This window comes from Delphinapterus leucas, chromosome 10, assembly GCF_059928025.1.
Source record: "Delphinapterus leucas isolate spDelLeu-1000000601 "Yukka" chromosome 10, BTC_Dleu_Yukka2, whole genome shotgun sequence".
Taxonomy (NCBI): Eukaryota; Metazoa; Chordata; class Mammalia; order Artiodactyla; family Monodontidae; genus Delphinapterus; species Delphinapterus leucas.
In genome coordinates, this window is record NC_143138.1 from 43,399,030 (window position 1) to 43,411,449 (window position 12,420).

At 36.0% G+C, this 12,420-nt stretch overlaps 1 protein-coding gene across 1 annotated transcript in view; it reads right to left on the bottom strand.

Moving 5' to 3' along the window:
- Positions 1-11,026, bottom strand: part of BMP5 (bone morphogenetic protein 5) — a 117,878-nt gene extending 106,852 nt beyond the window's left edge. The window contains exon 1 of the mRNA XM_022581537.3: positions 9,633-11,026. Within this exon, the coding sequence (XP_022437245.1) occupies positions 9,633-10,122 (490 nt within the window). The 5' untranslated portion in view covers positions 10,123-11,026. The remainder of the gene's footprint in view (positions 1-9,632) is intronic.
- Between the last annotated feature and the right edge of the window lie 1,394 nt (positions 11,027-12,420).

The following is a 12,420-nucleotide window of genomic DNA, read 5'->3' on the forward strand; positions in this document are numbered from 1 at the left end:
GAAATAGTCTAGGAAAGTCAAAATGCTTAAGGCTGAATTGTTTGAAATAGAAACAAAATGATAATGATAATAATACGAATAGTAATGAGAAGAGCTACAAATTAGAAAATCATAAATTCAAACATGATCTGATTAACAGACAACACTAAAAGTGCCAGGATTGAATGATTATTTGAACAGAGTGGCTTTCCTCTTTTAGAGTTCAGGAGTTTATTCACCAATATTTTCATCATGAATCAACGTTTTGCAAAATTAAAACTAAAGAAAAACACAAGTTGACTTCTGAAAATAAGCTTTCGAACTCAAGATTTTTTCTTCCTGTCTTTCAATAGGGTCTTTTAGAGAATGCCCAGCCTTCACCACCACAAGTTTTCTAATTCTATATTATCACTTTGGCCTGCCATCAGTTTCTCCTTCTCCATAACAAGCAAGGTAATATCTGGAACTAAAGTAGAATGTTGGGTTCGTTCTAGGAAAGGGACCAAAAGTAACTGAAAAGCACCTTTCAGCAGCAACGCACAGAAAGTGTTGCCTTCAGGTGATCACAGGGAAGCCCCACAGTTACCCAAAGGCTCAGTCATGAACTGACCTTTCCTTGGACACCCCCAAGGAGGGAGCAGAGCCCATCAACTGACAAATTTGAAGACAGAGTCCCTGAAATTCAAGTTCATTTTCTTTTGGATGGAGCAAAAGTCGTGTGCATAATGTTCCACAGTTTCAGATAGAAAATTATCTGACAATGTCTGGTGGACTGGGCGTACAACACCAACTGAAACATTAGAACAGCATGGATATCCTCTAGTAGAAGGAATTATAGTAGCAATAGGGATTGTTAATTGCATCCTTTGCTCATGTCGGCTCAAAGACGTATACCCTTGCCTTATTAAGTCCTAACTACAATTCTGTATTATGATCTCCACTTTACAGATGAGGGAACAGTCCCACGAAGTGAACTAGTTTCTTCAAAGATATGCAGGTGTTAATGCAAAGCTGATTTTCGAACCAGTGTGACCCCAAAACGCTTACACTTAAACCCTCCTGAGAGGATTAGAGAACCAAATAACCCCTCCTCACTCTGAGCAAAGAAAACATCTACAAAATATTAACCATAAGGCTTATAGAATTGATGACCTTCTCCTCTTCCTCACTAAATGAGTCTTCAATGTCTGCATCAAAATTATTTGCAGAGGAGCCTACATAATTTCCAAGTCGAACTCCCCCTTCCTCTGCTTTTGATAATTATAGAAGTAAAAGCAGGTTAAAATTTCCATCCTTCAAAGCTTTGAAGGGGAACAGTTTATACTGGAAAGAAGCTGTTCTACTCAAAGCTCTTCTGGGATTAAAGGGTAGGGGAATGGCTCTGGCCTCGAGGCTTAGAGGTTGGTTATTTATGAGAACTAAACAGCAGACACACCTGCTCCCCCATGAAATTCCGCAACTGTGAGTCACAGGAACTCTGCTAGGGGAGAGGAAAGGTAACAAAGAAGAAAGACAATCATCCAAATTTGCCTCCTCCTGAAATGAATTTTACCTGCAACATGCACTGTGGAGAATTTTATATGGTTCCACTCAGAATTCACAAAACTTTAACACACAGTCACGGTCATTTCAGGAAGAATGACATAGAATTGAGAATCAACAGGCCTAGAGATTGAAAACACATATTGCCCTTTATATTTGCCCTATGAGTCTGCGTATATTCTAGTGCTTTCTTTACTGAGTTTTGTGATTGGCAATGGTAGTCTGCTGTTTGTATTGTGGGTTTTGTTTCTAATTTCAGTTTCCTCTAAAACAGTTTTAATATGTCATGTGAAATTACTGATCCAGATACAATTTAAGAATTTTTTTCAGCATGCCATGCCTGTTTTTGCCACTTCACCAACTTGTGACATAATTAGTTCTCACACTATATTATGATTATCTCTTAAATTTTGCAATAAATTGACCTGGACAAGGATTAACATAACTATCAGTAACTTGCACTGAAATTGAAGTGATTCTAGAACTCCTGTTGACTAAACATTCAATATGCATTTATCCATTTGTCCCCAATGTCTTCAGTTGATGTCTCAATATACACTCTCCCTGCTTCTCTGCTCAGCTCTCTACACGGAGAGGCTGACTCTTCAGGAGCTGATCCAATGGGCTCCACGGCCCTTGGCTTTCAGTGAAGATCAGCCAATGGGAAAGACAGCAGAAAAGTAAGGTCTGGGTATTTACTGCTTGACCTCCCTCCCTGCTGAGTCCATAGGGGTTGGTTGCCTGGCATCGCTCTCACAAAGGCCACTGTTCCCGTCAGGGTGCCTTCCCTCTACAGTCCTCCTCTAAGCTTTCTGGTAACTGTTTCTGCTCCCGTCCCATCCTAGGAGTCATGAAAGAAGGCTCCCCTGCTTTTCCACATTCTGCATTATCTCCAGTTTTTCCAGAAAACCCCACCTACAACATTAGAACTATTATAACATTAATTAAACTCTCCTCAAACGATGCACTTTGTGCATGTTGTCTCTTTCCACTGGGGATAAGAAAAGGATGAATAGGGCTTGATTCCTGCTAGTGTAACATGTCATCAAATAGGTACTCAAGAGGGTCCCTCATCGGCTCTAATACCCTGCTGCCACCATCTTGGAATTCTTGATAACTCTTAAACAAGTGGCCCCACGTTTCCATTTTACATTGGGCTCCGCGAATTACTCAGCTGCTCCTGCAAATGTGGTACAGATGTTGGCTACAAATGAAATTCCAGTAACAATAACGGCCATTTCGAGAGGTCTCACTAGGTTCCAAATACTCTTCTTAAAATTGTATGTGATTAACTCATTTAATCCTCTCAGTACCCAAGGAGGAAGGTGGTATTATTATCAGCAGCACTTCTTAGGCAAGGAATGAGAGGCACAGTGAGATGTAACTTGCCCAAGGTCACCCTGCAAGAAAGTGTAGACTATGGGATCCTAATCCAGGCATGCTGGCTTCTTCTATGCTACTCTGCAATTAGGTTTCATTTATAATTAAATCTTAAAGCCGTTTGAGCAGTAATATGCCATGGACTCAGAATTCTGAAAATAGACTGCCTCTCCCTCTATAGGAAGGCTAATAGCAAAGTTTCACTGAGGACAGGAAATCTGTGTGCAACAAATAATATTGAATTTCTCATATCAGGACAGCATAGCTGAAGGGGTCTGTAAATGTTAATAAATCTTTTGATGTTGACATGTTTCATAGGCCTGCATAAAATCTAAGTGAGATTTGCATCTAACCTCTTTAAACTATTTTCTTTATTGCAAACAACTTAAGGAAAGCTGTTAAACCACAAGAACAATAAAATTGTTATTTACTTCCAGAAAGAAGTTAAATAAACACAATATGTAAGAGATAATATAATTAGATGTATTTATTTCTAAAATGCAGGGTTGTTTATGTAAGGCAAGCCCCAAGACTCCATTGTTTATGAAAAGTAAAATGAAAGGACACATCATCGTAAAGGCAGGGATCTTCATCATCTTAGAAATTATAAAATAATTAAACCTTTGTTTCATTTCTGTACCAATCAAACAATTTAACATTACACAAGGTCTGGGTTTCTATGTTTTGTATAATGTGTATGTAATTCACTGCCTTCCAAGTGTAGATATGTACTTTCTTTGGTTATGAAGGTTTGTTGTTATTTCCCTTTCTCCCAAAACCGCTAAAGAACCTTCTTGCAAATCTACAAATGACATTCTTTGCTCGTTTTAAACATTGTACACTTTAACAGATTTTGTTTCTACCTTATTAGATTATCATTTTCTCACAGCCGTTTAGGTAAGACTCGTACAAACCTGGGGTTACTACTTAGTTAAATAGATTCTTGTAAACATCTCCAAAAAAGGCAGGTGAATACCCCCACTATGATTTTTATCACACTGTCATATTTTAAGCTCCATGACTGGATCTTAAACATTCCCGTTAGACATCAACATCACAACAGCTTCCTTCTCCCCCCAAATAAATGAGCCAGTTGTCAGGGCTGACTGGTGTATTTTAAAGGATATCTTAGCCAAGGGTATTATTTTAAGAGATGAGCAAATGGGGAAACCCCACAGCCCAGCCAATAAAATATGAACTGAAGGTGCAAAGAAGCACTCATAAATATTCCCTAGAACAAGGGATGCATTGTTTCCCTCCCAGCCTTTCAGTGGCTCCTCTGATCTCAGCCCCTCTCTGCATCAGGGAAGCCTCTTCCTTTAACCTATGTTTCTTTCAAGCTGAGTTACTACGTTATTTATGACTGTAAATGTGAGTAGCCCGTCTGTGTGCTCCTTGTACACACACACTGAGAGCGCCCCTTCTCTTTGCCCCGCTTCGGTGTTTCAGTCCGGAAGGATGAAAGGATTTCCCCCTGGAGCCGATGTGGCTGGGGATGTGGTACTAGCAGCAGTGTCAGGATGAGGTAGACAGAGGGTTTCCCCACAGCCTCCACCTGCGAGGCCCAGAGACAGCCCCTAACGCTCATTCCATTCATTTTTCTCCTTTCCAGGGCTTTAAAAAATACTTTTACTCTCTCCATCTCATCCTCATTGTTCTCTGTCTCCAACCGTTACTCTTGATCTCTTTATGCCCTCTCAACATCTCTCTTCAACTTAACAAAGGAAATCCTCATTTCTTTACAGACATGCCACGAGTATTCCATAAAAATTCTATTAGCCAATGGGTTTTATAAACCAAAAATGGGTCGCATTTTTGATTAGCGTTATTTTTGTTCAGTGGTGCGTTTTTCCCTTTTTTTTTAACTTGCCCTTGAATTTCCCCTTTTAAATTTTAATACTGTTATAAAATAAGAACGGCAAAAACAATTAAATTCAGTCCATGGGATCCTGGGGGAGAGGTGAGGAGGCGAAGATGAAAGGCATGGTAGAGAAACAGTTAAAGGAGATGCAACAGCCAGAGAGGTTCTGATGCCCTGGGGAGCTTTTCTCCTGATGGGTGGAGGCTGCAATGGGCCCATCATAACCTTTTCCTTCTCAACAGAGAGAAAACAGGAGACTGTACCTCAGTGATGGAGCTGTGACAAATTGATTTTCAGCTCATCTAAGCCTTTAGCCACGAAGAAACAAGGACCAAAGGCAGACCCCAGGAAGGGTGGGGGCAGTCAGGAGAGGGATGCCAAGAAAGCCTGAAGCTGGAGAGGCCCTAGAACTACAGAGGAAAGGCCAACAAATGGGAGGGGCAGGAGGTGGGGAGGAGAGAGAGAGGTGATATTGGAAAAATGGAAGAATGAAAGGGAAGGAGCTGGAGATGGTGGGTGAGCAGCCCCAAGCCCTTCTACAGGTGTTATCATACCTTCTTCTCTCCGGCCATGACTTCTGATTAAACTTCTAAAACTAGCGATTTGTGAGTGACCGTTCAAACGTGCAAAAAACTTCTATTTAAACTATGATTATAACTATCTCTGCAGCCATGCCCATCAATCAGCAAGGACATAGCTTTAGAGAAGAACGAGAATCCCCCTGGGGTGCATTCATGAATGCCAAGGGTTGATGAAGGAGAGAGAAAAAGGTCTCCACCCTCAGTGACTTCTTTTCTCTTCAAAAGTGAAAAGTTGTAAAGAATGATTGTTTTACCCAGTATTACCGTTTGTGATTCCAGGCATAATCCATGAATATGTACTATAATGGTTTTAGAACATCTTTCCTTCCATCCCATCCCCCTTTCCTCAAAATAAAATTTGTGTGTGTGTTTATAGGTGTGTTTACGTTACACAAGTGTTAATAACCCTGTTAGAGAGACTACATAGATAGGCATCTTTAGGTAGATCTGTGTATAAATTCCTCTCCACTGGGCACTTGAGTCAGCCAAAACCAACAATAAATATCAAAGATGTCTTTCAAAGCTGTCAACTGAGGGCATAAGCATTTTTTTTTCTTCCAATACCAAGGGAGTTTAATGATTTGGGGAAGTAGGGGAGAAGGGTTTAAGCATTTTTTTCTATTTCATACCTTAACATGTTAAATATGTTGTCATGAAACATGAAAAAATGTAAGCATCACATTTTTATACTTTTATGCTTGAGAATGAATATACATTCTTGAACTGTATCTGAGTATTTGACTCCAAACCAGCTGATCAAAGCCCATTAATAAACCCGAAGTTCTTTATCAGGGAAATACATGTTGACAAAGAATAATACAAAAGTGAATTTCCTATGTTGACTGATTTTTGTAATTTCCTCTGAAACATCTACAATGTTATGTCATTTTAATTTTATGATCACCAAGTAATCAAATTGGTTTCTAACTAAAAGATCTTAGAAATACACTACTTGTTTATGTAAACTAGAGATATGCTTAAATGTTGCAAGCAACTTACCTAATCATTCTTTTAATTTGCAAAGGTATTTGATATATAAACTAACCCTTAACATTTTTGAAAAAGAAAAAATTTACCAGAAACATATTTTTGTTACTAACTAAATAGTGTGGAATTGACTAAGCAAAATTCCACTGATATTCATTAGTTTTAGGGAGAAAGCAGAGAAGTCAATCTGTAAAAGCTATAGACTATGAGACTGACAAAAGTTGGCCTAAGAATAATGAATAAAATAAGGCGGAAAGTTTCTCTTCACACAATTAATAATTAATATTTGTTTCTTCAAAGTGAACAAATCACTAAAATAATTTGAAGGTCAGAATAATGTGTTTGGTTTCATATTTAGTTGTTTATATTGGCCTTGAGGCAATTTATTCACATTTTATTTTTTCTTCTAGTAAATTCTACTCTATTTTATGCTTATGAACATAAAACTAATCTCATCTGAAATTTTTAAAAATAGATATTTTTTTAATTATGATTCAGAGTTTGAATTAAATTTAATTGTTCTTGGTGAGCAAAACTTATGTTGGAAAAAATGTCTTTCTGAATGACAAGATAATTGTAGAAAATCCATTATTTGACTTGAAAATGACACAGCAGGCATTAATAACAAGGATGCTACTAGATCCATTTTATATGATTCAACTTGTTATGGGAAATGTCAACAGATTCTTTTCACATTTTTAAATATCAGGTGACTTCCTCAGTACAAATCCCTCGCCTCTTGCTAATTTGATTATTTGCCCTCAATCTCTACTATATACATATCTTTTAAGATACTAAAAAAATAAAATAAAATCCTCTTGAGTCTTACAGAAAGTGAAAAAAGTTTCCGATAATATTGGTTAATGAATTTTACAGTAAGAAGCACTGAAATTCTTAGCACCGTTAATAATGATATTACACTCTTACCTTTTCTAAGTATACTTTGACCTATTTTATTATGGAAGAAATATAGAAGTTAAAGCTTTTTACTAAGTAGTGATTGACTATAAGCTTTGGACGTATTAGAAGGCATAGTCTAAAGATAATAAAATAAAACTGTGGGTCAATTTTCCTCAGAGACTACTAGGAAAAACTCACTTAGTATCACAATCAATTTGTCAGTAATTTCATGTGAGACATTTCGTTTGGAATTATTAAATAAGGAGAAAACAATACGGTCTATTATTGAAGATAAATCACTACTCAGCAAGTTAAGCATGATAAGAATATATAAATAAATAAAAATTTTCTGAAGCTTATATCCAGTATTGTTTCTCTAGTGTAAAATGAATAATTATATTTCATGGTATAGTTAATAAACTGCTTTGTTATTATAATCCAAACAAATAATCAAAAGTCTACTGATTTAAAAATATAAGTATTCTTTAATGACAAAAATGGTCCTAAAAGTCCTTGAATAAAACTCTTTATTATTGGTTTTGGCTTTCTTATTCTATGTAGATTTATAAAAAACAATGGTGCACGGGTTCAAAAATCATACTTCATTCCTTTCTGAAAAAACAAATAGACTCTCTTGTGAATGATCAAAGTATTCAATTTTAATATATTATTAGAAAAGATTCATGACTGAGCTATTGTTTTATAAAGTACATAACATAACACATTCTTTCCTGTCAGATTTTAGATGACCTGAACTGATTTTTTCAGTGATTTATTTTATGAATATGTAAATCATGCTAAATTGCATTTTTTCTATGAAAATATTAAAACTTAAATTAATGAATAAGCTTGAGAAATTGCTACAAATTTAAGCATATCATGAGTCACATTTTCATGCCACTCATGAAGAAAAAGCAAACTAATTTAGAATTAAGATATATTTTAATGGCTTGAAAGTTCCAAAGGAACCTGTTAATTACATGTAGAAGAAAAGGCCCCCATGACACCCGATTAAGGCAACCAATGATGACTTACTAAAACTTATAATGAGAGCTTTGTCTCCTGTAACGTGAAACATATGATTTATTAGGCACCTTATCCTTCCTGCTAGGATTGCTCAGAGCAAATGATCAGGGCATATTAAGCAACACATATTATAAAAGCATCATGTGTTATTAAGATTTGTTGTTATCTGACTTTTCAAAGAATATTTTTTGAGATATTATTTGAGGAAGTTTTAAATTAGGTGTGTAATAAAACGTCAATTTTAAGTCCAAGCAGATTGCACTTTTAAAATAAAGTTTTAAAAGTTCTAACATTAAAATTGATTAAATTTATTGATTAAGTTTTGTCTTCAAAAATAAATACACTCTATGTGGGTTTTTTTGAATGTTTAAAGATAGTAAATTTTCACCTTCAGTCACTACCAAAAAATTTAAAGAAAATTACAGCCCCTGTAAAATCATTTTAAAGTGGTGACTCTTTAATATTATTGCAAGATGAAATACTGGGCACTAACTTATCATTTGATATTGTCAATGTCAATTTTCTAGGTATCGTCAGTATCAGCACTAAAACATAATTTTTAAAATTATTCTCTAACCATACTGCTAATTAAAGAATTTTTCAATTGAAATTTTTTTATCTTAAATGACAAGGAAAGTTCTGTATAGGTAAAGCATCATAGCATGTTTTACATTTCTCTTGCCTCTGAAAAAAGTCAAAGAAGTATAATATATTTTAATCATTACAGTTAAAAACTGTTAGATTGAAACTTCTTTTCCAAAATATTTTTCACAGGATTTCAGAATCTATCCCTGAAAGTCTTTGATAGTAATCTTTTACAATATTATTTAAACTTAATTAATTTCACATCAATATTTTCACAGTAGTTTCCTCACTAAAATGAGAGTTCTTAAGTAGCATATAAATTACACTTATATGCCTTTTAAATTACTAACCAAAAAATGGTCCAGAATGTCGCTTTTACTTTTCCATCTGTAAATACTTGCATCATCATCATCATTATTATTATTACTATGACTGTTATTTTGCCTATAGCTTAGCTATCCTTATAAATTCTCCTTTTTTTTTAACTATTGCCTGTTTATTCATACATTTAAGCAAAGTTGAAATTTTAACAAGATGTGAAAAGACCCAAATTTACCCAAACCATGTGTTTAATTTTAGCTTTTTATATTAAAAAATATATATACATATGACTTTGTTGCCTAAGGCAAAATCTTATTTTATGTCAATGAAAGAAAGGAAACAGAAGCTGGAGAGGAGAGTTATAGAAAATGACTATATATAAACATGACCACCTACCAGGCAGCTACTTTACCATTAGGAAAACGTCCACTTTGCAATAACATAGATTAACAAATAAACGAACAACATACCTAAATTGACAAAGCTCATGACCATGTCAGCATCATTCAGAAAGTTGGCATCATGTAGGCTGGCTAGAGGAGGACTCTGGGTGGTCAGGGGAGTCGTTCGAGACAACTGGACGCGGCGAGGGTACCCATTGGGAGAGGCTGGGGAGCCCTTCCTGGCTCCCCTGGTCTCTGCTGCCAGGGATGCCCTCACAGAGTACTCCGGCTCCTCGGGGTTCTCCTCACTGGCCATGGCGTTGTACAGGTCCAGCATAAAGAGAGGTGCAGAGGAAGCTTGTTTTCCAGGTGAAAATGGTCTGGGTCTGTGAGGCAAACCCAAGATAGAAAGAATTTCCCTCTGTATTTCCCGTCTTTCGTGGTTCCGTAGTCGTCTATAAATAAAACTGGAGTGAACATGATTGTCTCCCAAACTTCCTTTCGCAGAACCCACTAGAACCCAGCAGCTCCAGAGGAAACCCACAATACCCCTAAATAAAAATACAGTCAGATGCATTTTTGTCCAAAAGCAAAAGTTGATACTTTTTAGTTGTTCTTGTCCTCTTACCAAAAACAGAAACAAAAAAATCTAAGTTCTTAGGAGGTATATTTCCCCAGTAGCTGAAAAACAAATTTACCTATTCTTCATGACAGTGACATTTCTGAACACACATCCTCATTGATTTTCCTGCCCTATTTTTAATATATTGGAATATGTCAAGAGTAGTTATTTCTAAGAAAGCTGAAACTCAGATTTCCAGTTATCCACAGTTGTTAAGAGTTTTTGCTGCATGGATAGAGCAGAAGACGGCTAATATTATTTGATCAGATGACCTATGCATTCCTATATCAATATATGATAATCAGGCCTTTGGTATTTGAATGAACGGAAGTTGATCTTCTAATAAACTGTAGTTCCCAAAGTGATCTTCACTTGCTCTTGAGTTCTTCTCAACCCTTGAGCTCTTTCCAAGACAAATCCTGACTTCTGAATCACAGATCTATGCTGATCTGCACCTTGGTGTTGGAATATATATTTGTCCGGCAGCTTGGTGATAACTTTAACATCTTTTGTGTCGTCTTAGTGTAAAACAAGACTCAAGGTTGTACTATTCAAGTCAATGTGTTTTCCTGAATTTACTTGCAAACCTTCCTGAAAGTCCCTTCACTCTCTTTCTCCTTCTTACTGTTAATTCCACCTCCAGCAGACACAAATATACCAGCCCTCTTCAAGGGAGATCTAAAGAGTAATGTAAGCACAACCCTGCTGGGAAAGAAGAGGCTTCTCATTGTAATTTGAAACTGGTAAAGCAAAAAGAACTTAACCCCTTTGCTACCAGAAAAGACTTCATTTTCGCAATTTTATAGGCACGCATCTGACACAGCACAGTGATGCATGGAGCATATAAGTTCTGCAGGGGAAAAAGCCAGTTTTCAAGCGGCAGACTGGAAATTTGGTCACCAATTTTATAGAGGACACTTTCAGATCTTTCTTTTAATAGTACACATTTAATACACTTCTATATTAAGTCTCAGGTTGTGGCTGAATTAGCATGAGATGTCTCCGTTCTGTATTTGAGATTATTTCTAGTTTTTATAAGTTATTAAAGCTTACTTCTTGAAAAATAAAAGGAAGCATCATAAATTGAGGTTAATTTGTTGTTTGTTAATGACAGCCAGATCTCTTTAGAATAAAATACAGTAGAGAATTCACCACCAGTAAATATATTCTAGCTCCCAAAGCAGTAGTTATAATAATTCCATAATGGTGATGAGATAACCCAGGTATAATGATCTTTAAACATCAAAATTTTAAGCAGAAAAGTGTATTCATATTTCTCTTGTTAACTCGGTGCATTTGAAATAAAAATAGCCTAAGATATGGTGTCATGATTCTCAACTTTCAAGTCATTTCAGTTGAAATGTAAACTGACTTACAAATTAGATATTTCCCATAAGTTGTACTCAGTACTTTGATTTGCCTTGACCCATGCAAATAAACACAAGTCAAATATTCTTCATGACTACATGCAGACTGAAATTTGTGTTTTTAAAATCTGATGGGTATAATGGGGAAAGTGCACACCTTTCTAAAATACCATACTTAATCCGGGGAAATGAGCAAAGTAGGTGTTTATCCTTAATGTTTAATGCCTTTAAAATTTGGAAGTCTACAACGTTTTTGTGCAGCTATAATTTTCCTTACAAGCTCTCCCTAAACCTTAGGGCTCACAGTACTTTCATTGTCTGGGATAGCATTCTGATACCAGTTGCAGATTTATCGAGCAAATTGTCAAACTATTATGAAATTTTAATGTTTTTCCTTTACTCTACCTAGAGGCACCCGGTTTCTTATTTAATTTCTTTTTAAATATTTCCTCTGAGTGTCTAAAGCAAAGCCATGTTTCTCATAAATCTACAATTTATTGGTGAAGGCAAGATACCAAAAGGGCTTGTGGAATCTTATTGTCTGCATAATTTTTCTTATGCAAACTCACTGCAAACTTGATGACACTGTTGAATATTTGCCCTACTGAAAATACTTTATTAATAGCCAGGTAGGATACCACAGTAGCAGACCCAAATACTGACATACATGGAGAACGTCTATAGCATCGCTATCCGTTGAATAGCAGTAGGGCAGTTTGAAAGGAGGTGAAAGAATACCGTTTCAGTAAGAAATGGTTGAAACCACTAAAATTTTTGAAACTGTTGATTTCATATACAAACCAAACTAAGAATTTTTTGGCCATTGGTGCAGATCCAAATCAATTACTTGGAGATAAAAAAATTTCTCCATTTCTCCTCTGCATGT